This window comes from Salvelinus namaycush, chromosome 3 (assembly GCF_016432855.1).
Source record: "Salvelinus namaycush isolate Seneca chromosome 3, SaNama_1.0, whole genome shotgun sequence".
Taxonomy (NCBI): domain Eukaryota; kingdom Metazoa; phylum Chordata; class Actinopteri; order Salmoniformes; family Salmonidae; genus Salvelinus; species Salvelinus namaycush.
Window position 1 is genome coordinate 28,493,321 of NC_052309.1, and position 21,727 is coordinate 28,515,047.

Consider the following 21,727-nt stretch of genomic DNA (forward strand, 5'->3'; position numbering starts at 1 on the left):
CAAGTAATATAGTGTTATACCTGTCAGCTCTGTAAAATGTTACAGAGGGAGGCAGCGAGTAGTGTGCATAGGTATAGAGGTCAGTGTGTACTATAACGCTAAACTCCTTTTAAATGGCTAGCAGGACACAGTTCTGCCCATCCTGTATTGAAAGCTGATCACACCTCAGGAATATTTGAACAATTTTCCAAACATACATACATACATAAAGAAAGACAGACAGACATTATTCAGTTGATTCAAAATAATTATTTCCAAAATACAGTTATTGTCTTGTTATGAAATGCAACTCAAATTCAATGTTCTGTAAATAGTGGTCTGTATCAGCGAGGAGTAGTAATCAAACTTTGCTGCTCATTGTAAAGTTGTAGCTTTATGGCAGGCATTGGCAGCCATAAGCTTAGTGTAGAAGTCAATGGGGTGTTTTAATGTAATGCTTTGACCCAGACTCCCAGCTGTGTGTGACGCAGACTAGAGTATTACAGCCACTCCTGCTGTACTTGACTTGTCATTGGACTATAAAGACCCAGTAGGTTGTCCATAAATTAGGCCAGTTAGGGAATGTGTAAGCGGGGCATTAATGAAGTGCTGACCAAGAGGAAAAATACGAACACACAGCTGCACGCCTGCTTTCCCTCTCTCCATTTACAAAGCAGAATGTAGTCACTCACACACACATGCACACCAAGGTTAATATAGTTTTGTGTTTTTATATTAATATATATTTCTATTAGTTTCAAGATTTTATTTGAAATTCAGTTTAGTTTCAGTCAGTTTTCAGATCTGATTTACTAGTTTTTAGTTAGTTTAAGTTTTATAAAAACATTTCTATTTAGTTTTTATGTTATTTGGTTTCAGTTTTAGTGTTAGGGACAGAAAGTAGCCTATGTGTGGGAGGCTAGGAGCCATTTATGTTTTGTATAGTTTTGGTGTTTTTTGAGATGTCACTTCTTGCCACTGTGGGGCAGTAATGCATAAGGTGATGGGTCAGGTCCTTTTGAGTTATAGTCCAAGATAGACACCCGTTGTTTTTAATGTAATTTACTCACGTTCACATACCCCGTTTCATGGTGGTTGCCATCTGCATTATAGAGCCGATAGCTAGCACTCAGTGCGCACTGGAGCAAGCGCGAGCAGCGTCATCACATCATCCAGAAGCATGGCAGACATTAAACAAAAATATAAACATAACATGCAACAATTTCAATGATTTTACTGAGTTACAGTTCATATAAGGAAATCAGTCAATTTAAATAAATCCATTAGGCCCTAATCTATGAAGTTTAGGGCTGAAGCACAGTCATGGGCCCACCCACTTGGGAGCCAGGCCCAGCCAATCAAAGCCCACAAAACGGCTTTATTACAGACAGAAATACTCCTCCGTTTCATCAGCTGTCCGGGTGACTGGTCTCAGATGCTCCCGCAGGAGGCTGCTTATGGTATAGAAATTAACATTAAATTCTCTGGCAGCAGCTTTTGTGGACATTCCTGCAATCAGCATGCCAATTGCATGCTCCCTCAAAACTTGAGACATCTGTGGCATTGTGTTACAAAACTGCACATTTTAGAGTGGCTTTTTATTGCCCCCAGCACAAGGTGCACCTGTGTAATTATCATGCTGTTTAACCAGCTTCGTGATATGCCACACCTGTTAGCTGGATGGATTATCTTGGCAAAGGAGAAATGTTCACTAACAGGGATGTAAACAAATTTGTGCACACAATTTGAGAGAAATGTTTTTTGTGCAAATAGAACAATTCTGGGATCATTTATTTCAGCTCATGAAACATGGGACCAACACTTTGCATATTGTGTTTATATTTTTGTGAAGTATAAATGTTAATATCTTTGGCTGTGAGTGATGGAAAAAAATGGCATCTAAGACAATTACTTGACTCAAGGTGATGACTAAGGCGTCTTATTTGCAATTTTCAGTGTGGACTACTCTATGGCAATTATCTTTTTGGGCTTGAATTCAGCTAAACTGCAATACCGAAAGACAAAAAAAGTCCTCTGGGTACAGTGGAAAGTGTGCTTCTAGACCGGAACCCTGTGGCCTTGGTCAGGTCATAGGCTAGGTTAAGTTTAAAGGTACACTCAGTGAGATGTTGTAGCTTAATGAAGTAAACAGTAGTAGTGGGTCAATTTCCACCACAACCAGGAGCGTTGTAGTGCGAGGTTAAACTTCTCAGCTGTTTTGGTCCCGTAACTACCCGGTTATAGCAGAGTGAAGCACACCCGTGCCCATGTGCAGATACTCTGTGTGACTATGTGAGAGCAAAGTCTTGCATAATGTTCATCTCATTGGGTGTGTTCGAGTAGTAAGGCTAACAACACCAACTATACGGAAGTCGATGAGTGTAGTTGGGGGAGATGAATCTGTGACAGCCGAAGTCGGACACTGTAGTGGTTTTCCAACAGCAAGGCTCAGATCAACAGGCATATTGTTTATAAATGTTGAAATAAGCTTTTCTTAACTCCCATATCACACACTTACAAACTGAAAACATAACATGTGTACAATTAATTGGTAAGAGAGAGGTCTCAAATGTCACTTTCATTTGTATCCTCTGTTCTGCTTGTATCTTTAGAATCGCTTTAAAGGTGGTTAATGTTTCAGACACATCTTTGGTCACGTTTCCGGAGGTCAACCAAGAACACCCTAACGATTAGACAGACAAATATTGCCTTCCACTGACCAGGAATTGGCTGCATGGTGCAGTTGGTGAGGATGCAGTTAACAAAAAATGTTCCCAAACTTTCGAGAATGTTCCCTTAAGAGTTTCATAAGGTCATTAACTAACGTTTTCATAGGAATGTTTCCATTATGTACAAGGAATATTTCCAAGAGGCCATTCCCTTATTGTAAAATAGAACCAGAATGTGGTTACCATGTTCTCAGAATTTAAGATATTAATGTTCTAGACACGTTTCATGGTAACGTTGCAAGAACATTAATGTGTCCAGACGGTTGCCGTGTTCTCAGAACATAAGATGTGAATGTGTCCAGTTTTCTGAGGGTAAGGAGAATATTCCATCAACGTCCCACCAAACATACACAGAACATGGTTGCCATGTTCTCAGAATCTAAGATGTTAATGTTCTAGACATGTTTCATGGGAACGTTGCAAGAACATTTCTGTGTATCAGTTGTCAGAACGTCGCCTGATGTTCCCAAAGAAACAATCCCCCAAAAATGAATGTTTCAATAACATCATGCCTTGTTACTTTTGCAGAGCCAATCAAGGCCCTGATTAGTGAACCACTGATCCATTCATAGGTCTTTGTCTTTTGGCAAGGTTAGGGATACTTTCACACCGACACATTGCTTTTAACATGCAGTTTTCAACTTACCTATTTTACATAAATGATTTCATTGTGCATGTTCATGTATATAGTAATTATTAATCATGTCTTCACCTGAGATTTAAACTCAAAACCTCTTGGTCCACGATACTCTGATCTTTCCACTACGCCACCATGTCGGTGTCAGATGTCAGTTAATCTGACGAGTCTCATCATTGATTTGACTTACTTATTTCAGCGATTTTAAAGGCTTTTTGTATAGTTGTCTAATGTTGGTGGGGCATGTTAACCTGTTTTATTGTTACTCCGGAATCACTATGATGAATAAAATAGTTTTTATTGAGTGTACTTTTAACAGAGCTGAGATTTATTTCAAAGTTGCATTCATCTATTCCTTACACCAATCAAGTTGATTCATCTACATAAGTTCCTAGGTAGGAGGAGTTTCTTCTGGACAGGGCCTAAATTTACTGGCCCAATAAGCACATGCCCTTCAGATATCCCTTATTGGGACAGTGGTTAGGGTGTTTGACATTGTTGCTGGTGGCCTCGGTTTGAGGCCCGAAAGGGGAGTCACCATACTCTTACATTTTCAGTAATATACAGTTGAAGTCAGAAGTTTACATACACCTTAGCCAAATACATTAAACTCAGTTTCACAATTCCTGACATTTAATCCTAGTTAAAATTCCCTGTCTTAGGTCAGTTAGGATCACCACTTTATTTTAAGAATGTGAAATGTCAGAATAATAGTAGAGAGAATTATTTATTTCGGCTTTTTTCTTTCATCACATTCCCAGTGGGTCAGAAGTTTACATACACTCAATTAGTATTTGGTAGCATTGCCTTGAAATTGTTTAACTTGGGTCAAACATTTCGGGTAGCCTTCCACAAGCTTCCCACAATAAGTTGGGTTAATTTTGGCCCATTCCTCCTGACAGAGCTTATGTAACTGAGTCAGGTTTGTAGGCCTCCTTGCTCGCACACACTTTTTCAGTTCTACCAACACATTTTCTATGGGATTGAGGTCAGGGCTTTGTGATGGCCACTCCAATACCTTGACTTTGTTGTCCTTAAGCCAATTTGCCACAACTTTGGAAGTATGCTTGGGGTCATTTTCATTTGGAAGACCCATTTGCGACCAAGCTTTAACTTCCGGCGTCTCGAGACGGAATGGCCCGTATCGTGTACGCCGGGGACCCCTCGATGTCCAGAGGGGGAGGAGGGACCTCCGGCACGTCACCGTCCTGCAGGGGACCAGCTACCACCGGCCTGAGGAGAGACACATGAAACGAGGGGTTAATACGATAATAGGAAGGGAGTTGTAATCGATAACACACCTCATTTATTCTCCTCAGGACTTTGAAGGGCCCCACACACTGCGGCCCCAGCTTCCGGCAGGGCAAGCGGAGGGGTAGGTTTCGGGTCGAGAGCCAGACCCTGTCCCCCGGTACAAACACGGGGGCCTCACTGCGGTGGCGGTCAGCACTCCTCTTCTGCCGTCCACTGGCTTGTTTGAGGGATTCCTGGACGGCCCTCCAGGTCTACATGGAGCGCTGCACCCACTCCTCCACCGCAGGAGCCTCGGTCTGACTCGGATGCCAAGGTGCCAGGACCGGCTGGTAGCCCAACACACACTGGAACGGAGATAGGTTTGTCGAGGAGTGACGGAGTGAGTTTTGGGCCAACTCCGCCCATGGGACGTACCTAGACCACTCCCTGGGCCGGTCCTGGCAATACGACCGCAGAAACCTACCCACCTCCTGGTTCACTCTCTCCACCTGCCCATTACTCTCGGGGTGATAACCGGAGGTCAGGCTGACCGAGACCCCCAGACGCTCCATGAACGCCCTCCATACCCGGGACGTGAACTGGGGACCTCGATCAGAGACGATGTCCTCCGGCACCCCGTAGTGCCGGAAGACGTGGGTGAATAACGCCTCCGCAGCCTGTAGGGCTGTAGGGAGACCGGGCAACGGGAGGAGACGGCAGGACTTAGAAAACCGATCCACAACCACCAAAACCGTGGTGTTCCCCTGAGACGGGGGGAGATCGGTCTGGAAATCCACTGATAAGTGAGACCATGGCCGTTGTGGAACGGGGAGGGGTTGTAACTTCCCTCTAGGAAGGTGCCTAGGAGCCTTACTCTGGGTGCACACCGAACAGGAAGAGACATAAACCCTAACGTCCCTAGCCAAGGTGGGCCACCAATACTTCCCCCGAAGGCCCCGCACTGTCCTCGCCACCCCAGGATGACCCAAGGAGGGTAGGGTGTGAGCCCACCGAATCAGTTGGTCCCGAACACCAAGCGGCACGTAATTACGCCCAGCTGGACACTGAGGAGGCGCATGCTCCGCCCGTAACGCCCGCTCGATGTCCGAGTCCACCTCCCATACCACTGGTGCCATCAGCCTCGAGGCTGGAAGGATGGGAGTAGGCTCGGTGGACCGATCCTCCGTGTCATAAAGATGGGACAGCGCGTCGGCCTTTACGTTCAGGGAGCCTGGTCTATAAGACAGAGTAAACCTAAATCGGGTGAAGAACATGGCCCACCTTGCCTGACGTGGATTCAGTCTCCTAGCTGCCCGAATATACTCCAGATTCTGGTGGTCGGTCCAGATGAGAAAGGGGTGCCTAGCCCCCTCAAGCCAGTGTCTCCACACCCTCAGGGCCTTGACCACCGCTAACAACTCCCGGTCCCCCACATCATAGTTACGCTCCGCCGGACTGAGCTTCCTCGAAAAGAAAGCGCAGGGGCGGAGTTTTGGTGGCGTACCCGAGCGCTGTGATAGCACGGCACCCACCCCAGCCTCGGACGCGTCCACCTCCACTATGAATGCTAGAGAGGGGTCCGGGTGCGCCAACACGGTTGCATCCGTGAACAGCGCCTTCAACCTATTGAAGGCTCTGTCCGCCTCTGCCGACCACCGCAAACGCACCGGCCCCCCCTTCAGCAGTGAGGTAATGGGAACCGCTACCTGGCCAAAACCCCGGATAAACCTCCGGTAATAATTGGCAAACCAAAAACCGCTGCACCTCCTTCACCGTGGTAGGAGTCGGCCAATTACGCTCGGCCTTAATGCGGTCACACTCTATCACCACCCCCGAGGTGGAAATGCGATAACCCAGGAAGGAGACGGCTCCTTTGGAGAACACACACTTCTCAGCCTTGACGTATAGGTCATGCTCCAGCAGTCTACCAAGCACCTTGCGTACCAGAGACACATGCGCGGCGCGGGTGGCGGAATAGATCAGAATATCATTGATATAAACGACCACGCCCTGCCCATGCAAGTCCCTGAGAATCTCGTCTACAAAGGATTGAAAGACGGCTGGAGCATTCTTTAACCCATACAGCATGACGAGGTACTCATAGTGGCCCGATGTGGTACTAAATGCGGTTTTCCACTCATCTCCCTCCCGAATACGCACCAGACTATACGCGCTCCTGAGATCCAGTTTTGTGAAAAACTGTGCTCCGTGAAATGATTCCACCGCCGTAGCGATGAGAGGTAGTGGGTAACTTAACCCCACTGTGATGGCATTTAGACCTCTATAATCAATGCACGGACGCAGACCTCCCTCCTTTTTCTTCACAAAAAAGAAACTCGAGGAGACGGGTGAGATGGAGGGCCGAATGTACCCCTGTCCCAGAGATTCCGTGACATATGTCTCCATAGCCAACGTCTCCTCCTGGGACAATGGGTACACGTGACTCTTGGGAAGCGCAGCGTTTACCTGGAGATTTATCGCACAATCCCCCCCGGTCGATGAGGTGGTAATTTAGTCGCTCTCTTCTTACTGAAAGCGATTGCCAAATCGGCATATTCGGGGGGAATGCGCACCGTGGAACCCTGGTCTGGACTCTCCACCGACGTGGCACCGATGGAAACTCCCAGACACTTTCCAGAACACTCCTCTGACCACCCCTGGAGAACCCCCTGTCTCCACGAAATCTTAGGATTGTGACTAGCCAGCCAGGGAATCCCCAGCACCACTGGAAACGCAGGCGAATCGATAATGAAGAGACTAATTCTCTCCCTATGATTCCCCTGCGTCACCATGTCCAGTGGAACTGTGGCCTCCCTGACCAACCCTGACCCTAATGGCCGGCTATCTAGGGAGTGCACGGGGAAGGGAGAATCTATCGGCACGAGCGGAACACCCAGCTTGATGGCGAGTCCGCGATCCATAAAATTCCCAGCTGCACCTGAATCGACTAGTGCCTTATGCTGGGAAGAGGGGAAAAATTCAAGAAACAAAATCAAGAAAAACAGGGGGTTCTGGGTGAGTTTGATGCTGACTCAACTGGGGTGACGAGAAGCGTTCCGCCTGCCATCTCGACTCCCAGACGGGCCCCCCCAGCACCGATCGGCCGTGTGTCCTCTCCGACCACAGCTGGTGCAGGGGGAGCCTCCTCCTCCGGTACCTCTCGGCACGCCCCCCCCCCCCCCCCCCAACTCCATAGGAATGGGAGCGGGGGCGCTGGATGGTGGAACGAACAGGACCCTCTCCGAACGCCCGCGGGCAGCCAGCAGATTGTCCAGCCGGATAGACATGTCGATAAGTTCATCAAGGGAGAGAGCGGTGTCCCGACACGCTAGCTCCCTGCGGACGTCCTCTCGGAGACTACACCGGTAGTGGTCTATCAGGGCCCTGTCGTTCCACCCAGACCCAGCGGCCAAGGTCCGGAACTCCAAAGCGTAATCCTGGGCGCTCCTCTTCTCCTGCCTAAGGTGGAACAGTCGCTCTCTCACCGCTCGGCCCTCTGGAGGGTGGTCAAACACGGCACGAAAGCGGCGGGTGAATTCCGGGTAGTGCTCCTTCGCCGAGTCTGGGCCATTCCAGACTCCAGTGTATGTAAACTTCTGACCCACTGGAATTGTGATGCAGTGAATTGTAAGTGAAATTGTCTGTCTGTAAACAATTGTTGGCAAAAATTACTTGTGTCATGCACAAAGTAGATGTCCTAACCGACTTGCCAAAACTATAGTTTGTTAACTTCTTCTGGCTGCAAGCCCTAAGTCGGGATCAATATGACAACAGCCACTTCAAGTGCAGGGCGCGAAATTCAAAATATATTTTTTTGAAATATTTAACTTTCACACATTAACAAGTCCAATACAGCAAATGAAAGGTACACATCTTGTGAATCCAGCCAACACGTCCGATTTTTAAAATGTTTTACAGCGAAAACAGCACGTATATTTATGTTAGCTCACCACCAAATACAAAAAAGGACAGACATTTTTCACAGCACAGGTAGCATGCACAAAGCCAACCTAACTAACCAAGAACCAACCAAACTAACCAACAAACAACTTCATCAGATGACAGTCTTATAACATGTTATACAATAAATCTATGTTTTGTTCGAAAAATTTGCATATTTCAGGTATAAATCATAGTTTACATTGCAGCTACAATCAGAAATTGCACCGAAAGCAGACAGAATAATTACAGACACCAACGTCAAATACCTAAATACTCATCATAAAACATTTCTGAAAAATACATAGTGTACAGCAAATGAAAGACAGGCATCTTGTGATTCCAGACAATATTTCCGATTTCTTAAGTGTTTTACAGCGAAAACACAATATAGCGTTATATTAGCTTACCACAATAGCCAGAAACACAAGCCATTTCCCAGCCGCAAAAGTTAGCGATCGTTACAAACCAGCAAAAGATATATAATTTTTGACTAACCTTGATATGCTTCATCAGATGACAGTCCTATAACATCAGGTTATACATACACTTATGTTTTGTTCGAAAATGTGCATATTTATAGCTGAAATCAGTGGTTATACATTGTGCTAACGTAGCTACTTTTTCCCACAACGTCCGGATATTTTTCTGACACTTTTTCTGACACACATATTCTGACCAAATAGCTATTCATAAACATAACTAAAAAATACATGTTGTATAGGAAATGATAGATACACTAGTTCTTAATGCAATCGCCGTGTTAGAATTCTAAAAATAACTTCATTACGACATAAGGCTTACGTTATGGCGAGCGAGTGCCCAAAACCTGGGCGCAAAACTAATAGTACACAGTTCGACAGATATATGAAATAGCATCATAAAATGGGTCCTACTTTTGCTGATCTTTCATCAGAATGTTGTACAAGGGGTCCTTTGTCAAGAACAATCGTTGTTTGGATTTAGAACGTCCTTTTTCCCTCTTGAATTAGCAAGCGCACTAGCCAAGTGGCGCGAAGCTCTCCTTCCTGAACAAAGGCACACAACGCAACACGCCTAACGTCCCGAATAAATTTCAATAGTCTAATAAAACTATATTGAAAAAACATACTTTACGATGATATTGTCACATGTATCAAATAAAATCAAAGCCGGAGATAGTAGTCGCCTATAACGAAAGCTTTTCAGAAGGCAATTCCAGGTCCAACCTCACGCTTTCCAGAAAACAGGAAATGGGTGACACGTCATTCCAAGAGGATTTATTCCATCTCAGACCAAGATAAACACTCCATTTCTTCTCTCAATGCATCTTGACATCTAGGGGAAGGTGTATGACGTGCATGTATACTAATACGTATCATGCCCATTTATAGGCAGGACCTAGAAGAGAGCATCGTTTTCAGACTTTCCACTTCCTGGTCAGGAAGTTTGTGCCAAATGAGTTCTGTTTTACTCACAGATATAATTCAAACGGTTTTAGAAACTAGAGAGTGTTTTCTATCCAATAGTAATAATAATATGCATATTGTACGAGCAAGAATTGAGTACGAGGCCGTTTGAAATGGGCACCTTTTATGCCCCTGCAGCCAGAAGATTAACAAGAAATTTGTGAAGTGGTTGAAAAACGAGTTTTAATGACCCAAACCTAAGTGTATGTAAACTTCTGACTTCAACTGTGTATGTATATGAATGTATATTTTGTACTGCTCTAGGCATATAATTATTATTTGGATAACCTTATTTACTATTTTGTATTGAAAAATTATGACATTGAATTATTGTAATGTTTGTTTATGTGTCAATTAATTCCATAAGGGATGGGCTGCCAACTGGTGATTTGTTCATTCATACATTCATTTGTATAGATCTGAAACAACTTGATACCCTATATATACAAAAGTATGTGGACACCCCTTCAAATGAGTGGATTCGGCTATTTCGGCCACACCCGTTGCTGCCAGGTGTATAAAATAGAGCACACAGCCATGCAATCTCCATAGCCAAACATTAGCATTAGAATGGCCTTACTGAAGAGCTCAGTGACTTTCAACGTGGCACTGTCATAGGATGCCACCTTTCCAACAAGTTAGCTTGTCAAATTTCTGCCCTGCTAGAGTTGCCCCGATGAACTGTAAGTGCTGTTATTGTGAAGTGGAAATGTGTGGGAGTAAAAATGGCTCTGACGCTAAGTGGTATGCCACACAAGCTCACAGAACAGGACCACGAGTGCTGAAGTGTGTAAAAATCGGCTGTCCTCGGTTGCAACACTCACTACCGAGTTCCAAACTGCCTCTGGAAGCAACGTCAGCACAATAACTGTTCGTCGGGGGCTTCATGAAATGGGTTTCCATGACCGAGCAGCTGCACGCAAGCCTAAGATCACCATGTGCAATACCAAGCGTTGGCTGGAGGGGTGTAAAGCTGGCAGCCATTGGACTCTGGAGCAATGGAAACTCATTCTCTGGAGTGATGAATCATGCTTCACCATCTGGCAGTCTGACCGACGAATCTGGATTTGGCATATGCCAGCAAGATGCTACCTTCCCCTATGAATACTGCCTACTTTAAAGTTTGGTGGAAGATGAATAATGGTCTGGGGCTGTTTTTCATGGTTCGGGCTAGAACCATTAGTTCCAGTCAAAGGAAATTTTAACGCTACAGCATTCAATTACATTCTGGATGATTCTGTGCTTCCAACTTTGTGGTAACAGTTTGGGTAGGCCCTTTCCTGTTTCAGCAAGGTCCATACAGAAATTCTTTGTCGAGATCAGTGTCTAAGAACTTGACTGGCTTGCACAGAGACCTGACATCAATCCCATCGAACACCTTTGGGATGAATTGGAACGCGGACTGCGAGCCAGGTCTAATCGCCCAACATCAGTGCCCGACCTCACTAATGATCTTGTGGCTGAATGGAAGCAAGTCTCCGCAGCAATGTTCCAACATCTAGTGGAAAGCCTTCCCTGAAGAGTGGAAGCTGTTATAGCAGCAAAGGGTTGACCAACTCCATTTTAATGCTCATGATTTTGGAATGAGAAGTTCGACGAGCAGGTGTCCATATACTTTTGGCCATGTAGTGTATGTGTGTATAGACAGTATGGAAAGTAAGTTGATGGGTTCGGATTTCTAAACTTTTTAAATGTTGTTAATCATCAGTTATACTAGAGACATGAGTAGTGCCATAGTCTGGTTTATTCACCAGTAGTTAATGGTTATCTGTAGGAGGAATGTTTATGGTGGGTTCAAGGAAGATTGGATAGGATCCAGGGGGCTTTGGGAGGTGCTGAGTAGAGGAGAGGCAATCACATGATTGCAGTCACTGATAATGGTGGGGAGCTGTGGAGAAGTGAGGAAGGGGGTTGAGGTCAGGTCACCTTAAGGGAGAAGGAACAGTTTGTGGCCCGCATCACTTAATTTCCTGCCTAGTAATAAAGATGTAATGTTAAGAGAGAAGGAGACTCCACCCAAATTGGGGTATATATATTACCACTGGTGGAAATATGTATTTGTCTTATGCAGCTGTATGGCCCAATGGGGGAATAAACTCGGTTTAATTAATCTTTACTAATCGTCCGTGAGTTTTAATAGGTTCATTTAGAACCTAACAATGTGAATATAAATGGTTTGTATAACAGTAGTTATATAGATGAGCCATGACTAGAATACTGTATATACATATAAATTGCGTAAAACATTAGGTAAACATTATTGAAATAACCAGTGTTCTCTAAGGTGCAGCTTAGAGTACCAGGTGGTAACCGGCTAGTGACATTTTCTGAGGTTCAGGGCAGGGTACTGGGCGGAGGTCGGCTAGTGGTGAATGTCTGAAGGCCTGGAGATAGAAGCTATTTATCAGTCTCTCGGTCCCAGCTTTGATGCACCTGTTCTGTCTCCGCCTTTTTAGATGGTAGCGGGGTGAACAGGTTGTGGCTCGGGTGGCTGGGGTCCTTGACGATTTTCTTGGCCTTCCTATGACACCGGGTGCTGTAGATGTCCTGGTGGGCAGGCAGCGTGCCACCGACGATGCCTTGGGCTGACCACACCACTCTCTGAGGAGCCCTGCTGTTGCGGACGTTGCAATTGCCCCACAGAGGTACTGAGCTTCCACCCTTGTGAGGCCTCTGTGTTGAGGATCAGCGTGGCAGAGGTGTTGTTGCCTACTTTCACCACTTGGGGTCAGCCCGTCAGGAAGTCCAGGACCCAGTTGCACAGGGAGGGGTTCAGACCAAGAGCCCTGAGCTTAGTGATGAGCTTGGAGGGAACTATGCTCTCCACTGTAACTATTCCCCAGGGCTTTGCTGTAAATGAGAATGTGTTCTCAGTCAATTTACCTGGTAAAATAACGGATAAATAAAAAATAAAATAAAAATATGGTGTTGAAGGCTGAGCAGTGGTCGATGAACAGCTTTCTTACATAGGTATTTCTCTTGTCCAGGTGGGATAGGGCAGTGTGCAGTGCAATGACGATTGCGTCATCCGTGGATCTGTTGGGCGGTATGCAAACTGTAGTGGGTCTATGGTATACTCAGACTAAATGCAACTCTCTAACAATACTTATTTCTCTCACTTTTATTATTAGAGTTCATTCTGATATTGACTTGACCATTGAGATAGTACTGCTGTGATTCCCAGTCCTGAGTTGATCCTCCTGTGTTTGTATATCATTGCTTGCTGGTACTTAGTGGTAGGCTGGTATTTCTCAGAAACAGATTAGCTCTTTCCTGCTCTTCCAGCCAATAGAGAACTTTGTAATAAATGACATAGAAAAACTTTCACTCAACACTAGCACACCATGAAGCAGCCCATGCTGAACAGGAGTGAGGAGGGAATTCCAGCTGGAGGTCTTCTTATGATCCATAGCTCAATCATATGTTGCAAGTTATTATTGAGGCACAAAGCATCAATATTCACATTAATATTGCACCTTATTTTTTATGTACATATTTCAATGTAGTACCACGCACCTGATATGGCAAAATCCATAGGATAACTTGTGTGTGTGTACTTTATAATACAGAAGCGAGATGTGAACTGTCTGTCTGAGAAGGTTTGCTGGTAATGGCAACCAGTCATACTGGTTGTCTGATTAAGCACATTCATGGTGATTAATCAGTGTTCTTCTCAGTAGATGTAACAGTGTGGTAGATCAGCACTGCCTATTAGGGTTATAATTAGCAGGCTGTGAAGACGTTAGAGAGGGGAGGAGAAGGAAGGCCAGACACCGTCTGGGTGCCCATATGCTACTGTGCTCTGGAGGAGGATGTAATGGGATTGGAAGGACGTCAGGATTAGACGTCATCAGCTTGGTGACAATGAATGAGTCACCCACTGTAATGTGTTGTCTATTAAATATTTACAAAATATCCTTCTCCTTGGTTCTCTCCTAACACTAGCTAACTTCCTGAATTAACGGAATCGGAAATTCATTTCACCCCAAACCTGCTTTGGAGAGATTCCTCCGACTGTTCTTGAGTGAATGTGAGATTCACCATGTGACTGTGGCTGTAGTCCTACACCTATGCACTTTCAGCTCACTGTAAGTTGACCAATTAAATACTACAACCTGACTTTGTTAGAGCCCCTGCCCCACTGTCACTTCGTATTACCTCTATTACCTTAGTCGCATTAGGTCTAGGGTCTAACTTTACTGCTTACACACACACACACACACACACACACACACACACACACACACACACACACACACACACACACACACACACACAAACACACACACACACACACACACACACACACACACACACACACACACACACACACACACACACACACACACACACACACACACACAGTCAAGTCGAGGCTGTAAAGTATTGTGCAGGACAAGGTAATTGAATGTCTCAACAGAAGTGGTGTGGTGGTTACCTCAGAAACCAGAATTCATTAAAACAGCAGCCCTCTACTCTCCCATTCTCCCCTGTGTATTAACTCTAACCTGCAGAAGGTGAGACCTCTCTGATCAGGTTGCTCATCTTTCCTCTGAGTGCAGTGTGAAGTGTTAATGTGGTATTCCACTCTAACCACACATCTACACACCTCTAATAATAGACTGTAGGAGATGTGGAGGAGATGCCGCACTAGTCTGGCCAGCATGAGGTGTAAAACTGATCACTGGTCAACTCCACCTGGCTGTGGTCTGACCTGGGCCACGTTCAGTAGGCAAACGTTGTAGAACTTTGCAGAAAGAGATGTCATGAATAGCGCTGACATGATACCATATTCTTTATAATCCTTGGGAAATGTGCTCTTCCGCAACGTTGTGCCCTGCTGCATGGGCCCCTGACCTGTCTTATCCCCTTCAATCCAGTTCATTACTTTGGGGGAAGTGCCTGGTAATCTGTCCAAACCTTCTCCTATACTTTCACTCTACAAGTCAAGCCAGAGGACAGACAAAAGGTGAAGGTTATGTTAGCAATCAAGGGGAAAATTTATTTTTATTTAAGAGGTCATGTGAGAATCCATTCAGCATCGTTCCCACCCTCTTAACCCTTAGCCCCACCCATCTCTTTAACGATTCACATGTGAGGCCATTTGCTGAACAGAGTGATTAGTTTAGTAAACAACCAAAGATTTCAAGACTAAAAAGTGGTAAAAGTAGTAGCCTACAATAAGGAAAAACTCCAGGTAAAAAAAACACTTTATCTAGTCCTTGGCCTATATCCTAATCTGACTTGGGTGCAGGTCATGTTGTTCTTCACATTACCGTGTCTGGTAAACACACTATATCAAACAAAATAAAATGTTGATTTGTCACATGCACCGGATACAGAAGGTGTAAACAGTACAGTGAAATGGTTACTTGCATAGTAACAATATCAAAGACAGAAAGTGTCCAGCTTACCAGACACACTTGTCTAAATTGATGGGTCACATGAAATAAATGCTGTAACCACTCCCCAGCCACATCTAGTTAAGTGGATGAGTCACTATTCTCTAGACATGTACACATGTTCATGAAATACAATAGATGGCCGTAATCACCCCCGGACACCTGTCTATCTTGATGGGTCATGTAATTATCTGGCGAAGTGTTTTGTTTAGACATGTAGCTAACTAAACAATGAACCGGCATTATCCCAACTCATACTACTACCAACCAATACAAACATTGTCATAGCTGTAATATGAATCTGCAGGTAGCTAAAGCTAACCAACCAGGTTCAATGTTAGCTACAGTAGCTAACATTAGGCTATAACGCTAACGCTCGCTAGCTTGCTAACAGTACGCTTTAACTTGCAATTAAAACAACTTTCTGACAAAATTAGAAACGTATAATACCTGAAAATATAGCTAGACTCTTACCCGTGTACATTAATGAATGCTTCACAACAGACTGGAACCATTTAACTCCATTTTGTTTGTAGCTACATCTTGTTAGGCCAGCGTTGTGTCAAGTCACTCCAGTTCACAATGACCATGGCAGGTGCAGAAAGTAGCAAATCACTTTTCCCAACTGATCTGTCGATAGCGCCTGCTAAATTCAGGGCATCAATGTTGTTGAGAAAAGTAGCTAAACTTTTGTAGTTCTCAATGGCTAACGTTATATATTTCAAAAACGGCGCAGTAGAAAGGACTATCAACACATACTGAGCAACTCACGTTATAAACAGAAGCATACTACATGGCAGACCAATCCAAACTCATCTCCTGGCATGTCCAGCCCATCCATTATCTAAGCCAATCATGGCTAGTGGGAAGGTTCCTGACTTTTTCCAAGGCTAAACCAACTAGGCTCGTCATTTAGCAATTGTATTTGTATTTACGGATGGAATACAAGTTTGTTATTAAGGGACCTGAAAGTTCACTTGTTCCAGAAGGCATTTCTGCCCCCCAAAAAAGCATTTTGATTAAAAAAAATTATGTTCTAATGACTCTCCTGTGAAGTAGTGACGTGTGACATATGCCTAATTTCCTGAAATGAGTCACAAATGTATTCTTCTTGTCTGTTGTGTGTTCACCAGTGGGAGTGTGCATGGTTCATCATCTTGTGCAGCACCTTCTCCCTGCTCCTCTTCTGGGCTTACTTCTGGTTGGAGGCCCACAATGACTACAACCAATTCAACTGGTGAGTGGGGCAGTTAGTCCTTACCAGAGTGACTGTGAGCTGTTTGTACCATTGTTTCTGTTCCTCAGAAGCACTCTCTCTTTTGAGCAGTTTTAAATGAGTAATTGAATGTGTGTATATTTCAATATCTTCTAGAAGGGCTTGTCTGTTTCATCCTCTTCTTGTCAAGGCACTGGTTCACCTTCCCCACCCGTTGTCTCTCATCCTCAGGTTACTATACAACCGTTCTGGGGAATGGAAGGACGGGACTGTCCCCATTCTCGCAACCACCGCAGTTGGCTTTAGTTACATTACATTTTTAATGGTGAGTGAGTTACCCATGTTTGGTTATATGCCTATACACACAGTAAAGCACATGTTGCTGCAGCAGCTTCAGTATGATCTAACCTGATTGTGGCTCTGTTCGTTTCCAGATTTTAGCACTTTGTCATATTTCACTGGGACAGCAGCTGAACCTCTACTGGATCCACAAGGTAGGCTTCCAAATGAACTCTGACCTACGGAAATAAATACCCTATTACTATTAGCCCTGCATAGGAATGTGTAGAACAAATCAAACTGTTAGTATGTTTTTTAACTCAGGTTGGTGTGTTGGCTGCCTTGATCACCACTGTCAGTGGCGTGGTCTCCATCGATGACGTGTGGGGGGACGAATGGGACATCATCCTCATATCTCTACAGGTCTACATCTCTATTTGTCTGCGTTTCTCTATTGGCCTTTTTGGTAGATGTTTGTGCGTAAACAAGGTTATAAAACTCCTCTCTTCCTGTGTTGTAATTCAGTCCACAGGGCCTTTCCTGCACATAGGAGCTCTGGCTGCCGTCACAGCGCTAGGCTGGCTAGTTGCTGAACATGTGGTCCGTGCAGAGAGAACCAGTAAGTGTTGTGTTGGCTTATGATTGGCTTTCACTGTAACTCTGACCAATAATACCAATATTATACATATTACATTACATCATAATTATTATCATTGTTAACCATTATAACCATTAAGATGTTTGATAACGAACAATAACTGCAGCAGCATTCAGAAATTTGTGAGACCTAATGTCCTCACTCTGTGGTCTTCCTCCTTCCCAGAGTTCCACATGATATTGCTGCTGGTTTACCTGAGTGTCCTGCTGGCCCTCTACATGGCTCCCCTCGCCATCTCCTCACCCTGCATCATGGACAAGAACAGCCTCAAATCTCGACCTGACGTCATTGGACGACGGGGAGCGCCAATGGTAAGGCAATGGCTCTACCCTCTAGCCTCTTCATGTAGATCATTAATTATTAAATAGGTATAAGCGATAATGGTGGCTGGAGTTCACAATCACATTCAATTTGAGAGCTGTTCTGCTTCAGGGTATTGAATGTACTGAATGTCTTGGCGCCCCAATAAAGAGCCCCATTAGCGAACAATATTTACTTGCTGGACAATGAAACAGTTAATTGGATAGGTGGAGTTCACAATCAGGTTAAAACAGGTCTGCTTTGTGACATGCACTGACTGTGCTGCCTTGACCTTGTAATGAGTGCAGGCTATATAGGGCCAGACAAACAGCAGTGTATAACCTAGAGTCTATTGACGCACCGGTAATAATAATTATTTAGTTTAAGCTAAAGATATATTTTTGCATGGGCTGTGTCTCAATCCACCAAAACCACCTATGTCACCCTTCCACATCTGCGGTGGAAAGTGGCAGAGCTACAACGCTGTTTGTCAGACAAGGAGACATCCCGAAAACTGGTCTTCTCACAAAAACGTATTTAGCATGCGAACGGTTTGGCCTACAAACTAATACAAACCACTCTATAGAAAGGGGAGACTCTCACAAACACAATGTTCTCTGTTTTGCTCAAAGACCCCTCACAAGTGTCACGGGACTCGTCTAAAGGTAACCCATACAAATGAAAAGAAGTATGGAGGTAGTTTTGTGAAAAGGGGCTAAATATGTATAAAAAAATACACATATTTCCTGAGATATAGATATAGGACAGACACTTCAATACCTTATTCTTTGTGGTTTATTTTTGGACTGTCTTTTTTGCGATTTATGAATGTGTTATTCAATTTGTTTCTATGGGCTATAGTATTAAATTATTAAAGGCCAAATTCTATATTTTATCAAAAATGTGTATATATATTTTTTATACCTAAAGTGGTCCTAAAATTGTAGATCAAATAGCTAAATGATCCATTGTATGACCTTCTTAAAACAAGTCCATATGTCGCCCCCCTCCCCCAATGGAGTAGCAATAGGTTCATTGATCGAGAGCACATTTGTTAGGATTGTAGATGTTTGGTTTGTTTTCTACTGTTGGTAGGGAACACAATAAACTGTTCTGTCCCCAAGCAGCTGGGTAAGTAAACATTGTTCCAGACCACTTGCTTTAAACAAATATACACTCACACTGTAGCCCAGACACACACTCTGCCTGTCTACCTGCCTTCAAATCACAAACACACACTCCACAAACACAAAAACACAAACACACACTTTCAGCCCGTCAGGGCTTGCCTCTATTGACTCCTGCTGTGGGTAATATGGTAGCTGTCTGTGGAAGGAGACAGGAGACCAGTGCCTGAAAGCTGCTTCCCAAAGGACAAGACAGATCCATTATTCTGTCTTTCTATGAGCTTTATTCTACAAACTCAGACAAGGACCTCTTCCCTCAGGAGAAATCAAAGGATCAATATATTCAGACGTGGATTAGTATGTCTAACATTGTAAGGCTGTAGTAGGTTTGAGTTGTGGTGTAGATACCTATCTTTGTCACAGAGAGCGAGGTTTAGTTTCATTGAAATGATGATGTCAGAGGTGTACTGCTGTAAATGCCTCTGTTTAAGTAAACGTGCCTCTCTGACATCCACTTGCTAGAAAGATCAATGGCTTTTTTACAGGTCTCACCAACCTCACCATTTGTACAACGTTTAAAAAGCTTATGATAAAAGATAACTCCCGCACATACAATTACCTCTTTTGCTGACCTTTTTATTAAAATACTGAAATAATAATGCCACCCACCACTAGATCAAATGACCACCATCAGATTCTAACAACCCATAATAACCCATTATACTCTCTGTCCCTCTGTCTGTGTGTCCTGTGCTGTAGCTGGCTCCAGAGAACACCCTGATGTCCTTCAACAAGGCTCTGCAGCAGGGGGTTAGCTCCTTGGAGGCCGACGTCACCGTCAGGTAACCAACCATACTCGACCAGCCAATAACCTAACCCCACCCCACACCTACCACCTCAATGTTAGGAGCAATGAGTCCTCTACAGTAGACTGGTAACCCAAGAGCCCCATTCTGTCGCTGCCTTTGATATAGTCAACATGTTTTAAGACCATTTTAATCTCACATCCATTCCTTTTCAATGCATTATAGGCCTTTTATTACAGGCCCTTTTTTTTACTTTCATTGCCACAGAAACATATTCTTTATTTATGAAAGCAGTGACATACGTGTGAATGACATGTGTTGCTGGTTCAGTGATGTAAGTCTGTGGTCCCACCTCTCCCCTCCAGTCTGGACGGGGTGCCCTTCCTGATGCGAGACCGCACCTTGAAACGGACCACTGACATCGCCAAGGTCTTTCCAGACAGGCAGCACGAGGACGCCTCTCTCTTCAACTGGACAGAGATTCGCTCTCTAAATGCAGGGCAGTGGTTTTTGGAGGTACCTTTCTCTCTCTTTTTCGCTCTCTCTCTCTCTCTCTCTCAGTATCTATGACACTCTCTTTCTCCTTGTATTGCTCTTTTTTCTTCGTCTCTCCCTTCTCTAGTCTACCTCTCCCTCTCCCTACACCGAGACAATTTTAGAATGTATCTTTTTTTGCATCACCTCATAAAATAAAATACCCTCTCTGTCTCTCCAGAACGACCCCTTCTGGACTGTTGGGTCTCTGACAGGAAGGGACCGGAACCGGATACGGAACCTGACAGTGTGTAGCCTGGTAGAGATGTTGCGTCTGGCTGCCAGGGCCAACCGCTCAGCCCTGTTGTATCTCCGCAGACCTCCGCCAGAACACCCACACTACAAGACCTGGATCATGGACACCCTGTGGGCCGTCCAGAGGTCTGGGATATCACAGAAGAGAGTGAGAAGGACTCTGTTTATGGATCTCACTGAATCCTTATTAGTAATATTGGTAGAAAAGTGTGAATCAAAAAGCAGGTCCAGTCTCTTACCCTGTATCTTGTGCCCTATTGCGCTTTAGGTGACGTGGACCCCGGACACAGACAGGGGCCGTGTCAGGGGGCTGCAGCAGACCTCCTTGGAGAAGCTGTCAGTGGAGGAGCTCAGACACAGAGGCATCAGCAGCCTCACCCTGCGCTACTCACAGGCCAGCAACAAGGACATTCAGTAAGACATACCTACTGTTACTCTCAAACACTAACCCTAACCCTTCACCTGCTGTGATCATCCACAATCTTAACCGGGCATGCTCCAAGAATCTTATCTGGTAGGTCAAAAAATGTTATCTAAATCCCTAACCTCACCCTGTATTACTCACAGGCCAGCATTTCCAATAACTATTTGTCTATGTAGGGACTTCTTGGCAAACAACATGAGTGTGACGGTGTACCCGGTGAATGAGCCGTGGCTCTACTCAGTGCTGTGGTGCAGCGGGGTGTCTTCTGTCTCCTCTGACACCCCTCAGGTCCTCCGCAAGGTGCCTTACCCCATCTGGCTTATGGTAAGCAGCTTTTCTTTATTTTTACTGTTTTCTACATTGATGAAGGGGGAAAAAAATATTTTATCAATTTTAGAATATAGCTGTAATGTACATTTTCTACATTGCAAAATAATAGTGAAGACATCAAAACTATGAAATAACATATATGGAATCATGTAGTAACAGATTTACCTTATTTACATAAGTATTCAGACCCTTTGCTATGAGACTCGAAATTGTGCTCAGGTACATCATGTTTCCATTGATCATCCTCAAGATTGATTGGTTGGAGTCCACCTGTGGTAAATTCAATTGTTTGGACATGATTTGTAAAGGCACACACCTGTCTATATAAGGTTCCACAGTTGACAGTGCATGTCAGAGCAAAATTCAAGCCATGAGGTTGAAGGAATTGTCCTTAGAGCTCCGAGACAGGATTGTGTTGAGGCACAGATCTG

The 21,727-nt window shown here is 44.5% G+C and overlaps 1 protein-coding gene across 7 annotated transcripts in view; it reads left to right on the top strand.

Moving 5' to 3' along the window:
- LOC120045176 (glycerophosphodiester phosphodiesterase domain-containing protein 5-like) overlaps positions 1-21,727 on the top strand; it is a 71,936-nt gene that overhangs the window by 28,463 nt on the left and 21,746 nt on the right. For 5 of the 7 annotated variants that reach the window (XM_038990128.1, XM_038990129.1, XM_038990131.1 and 2 more), the window contains exons 3-13: positions 16,501-16,604; positions 16,815-16,908; positions 17,018-17,077; positions 17,187-17,285; positions 17,388-17,481; positions 17,686-17,831; positions 19,707-19,789; positions 20,119-20,269; positions 20,469-20,690; positions 20,811-20,956; positions 21,143-21,290. In XM_038990128.1, the coding sequence (XP_038846056.1) occupies positions 16,501-16,604; positions 16,815-16,908; positions 17,018-17,077; positions 17,187-17,285; positions 17,388-17,481; positions 17,686-17,831; positions 19,707-19,789; positions 20,119-20,269; positions 20,469-20,690; positions 20,811-20,956; positions 21,143-21,290 (1,347 nt within the window). Of the gene's footprint in view, positions 1-12,421; positions 12,611-13,935; positions 14,054-16,500; positions 16,605-16,814; positions 16,909-17,017; positions 17,078-17,186; positions 17,286-17,387; positions 17,482-17,685; positions 17,832-19,706; positions 19,790-20,118; positions 20,270-20,468; positions 20,691-20,810; positions 20,957-21,142; positions 21,291-21,727 lie in introns of those variants that run through there. The other 2 variants (XM_038990133.1, XM_038990132.1) reach the window with 2 other exon arrangements.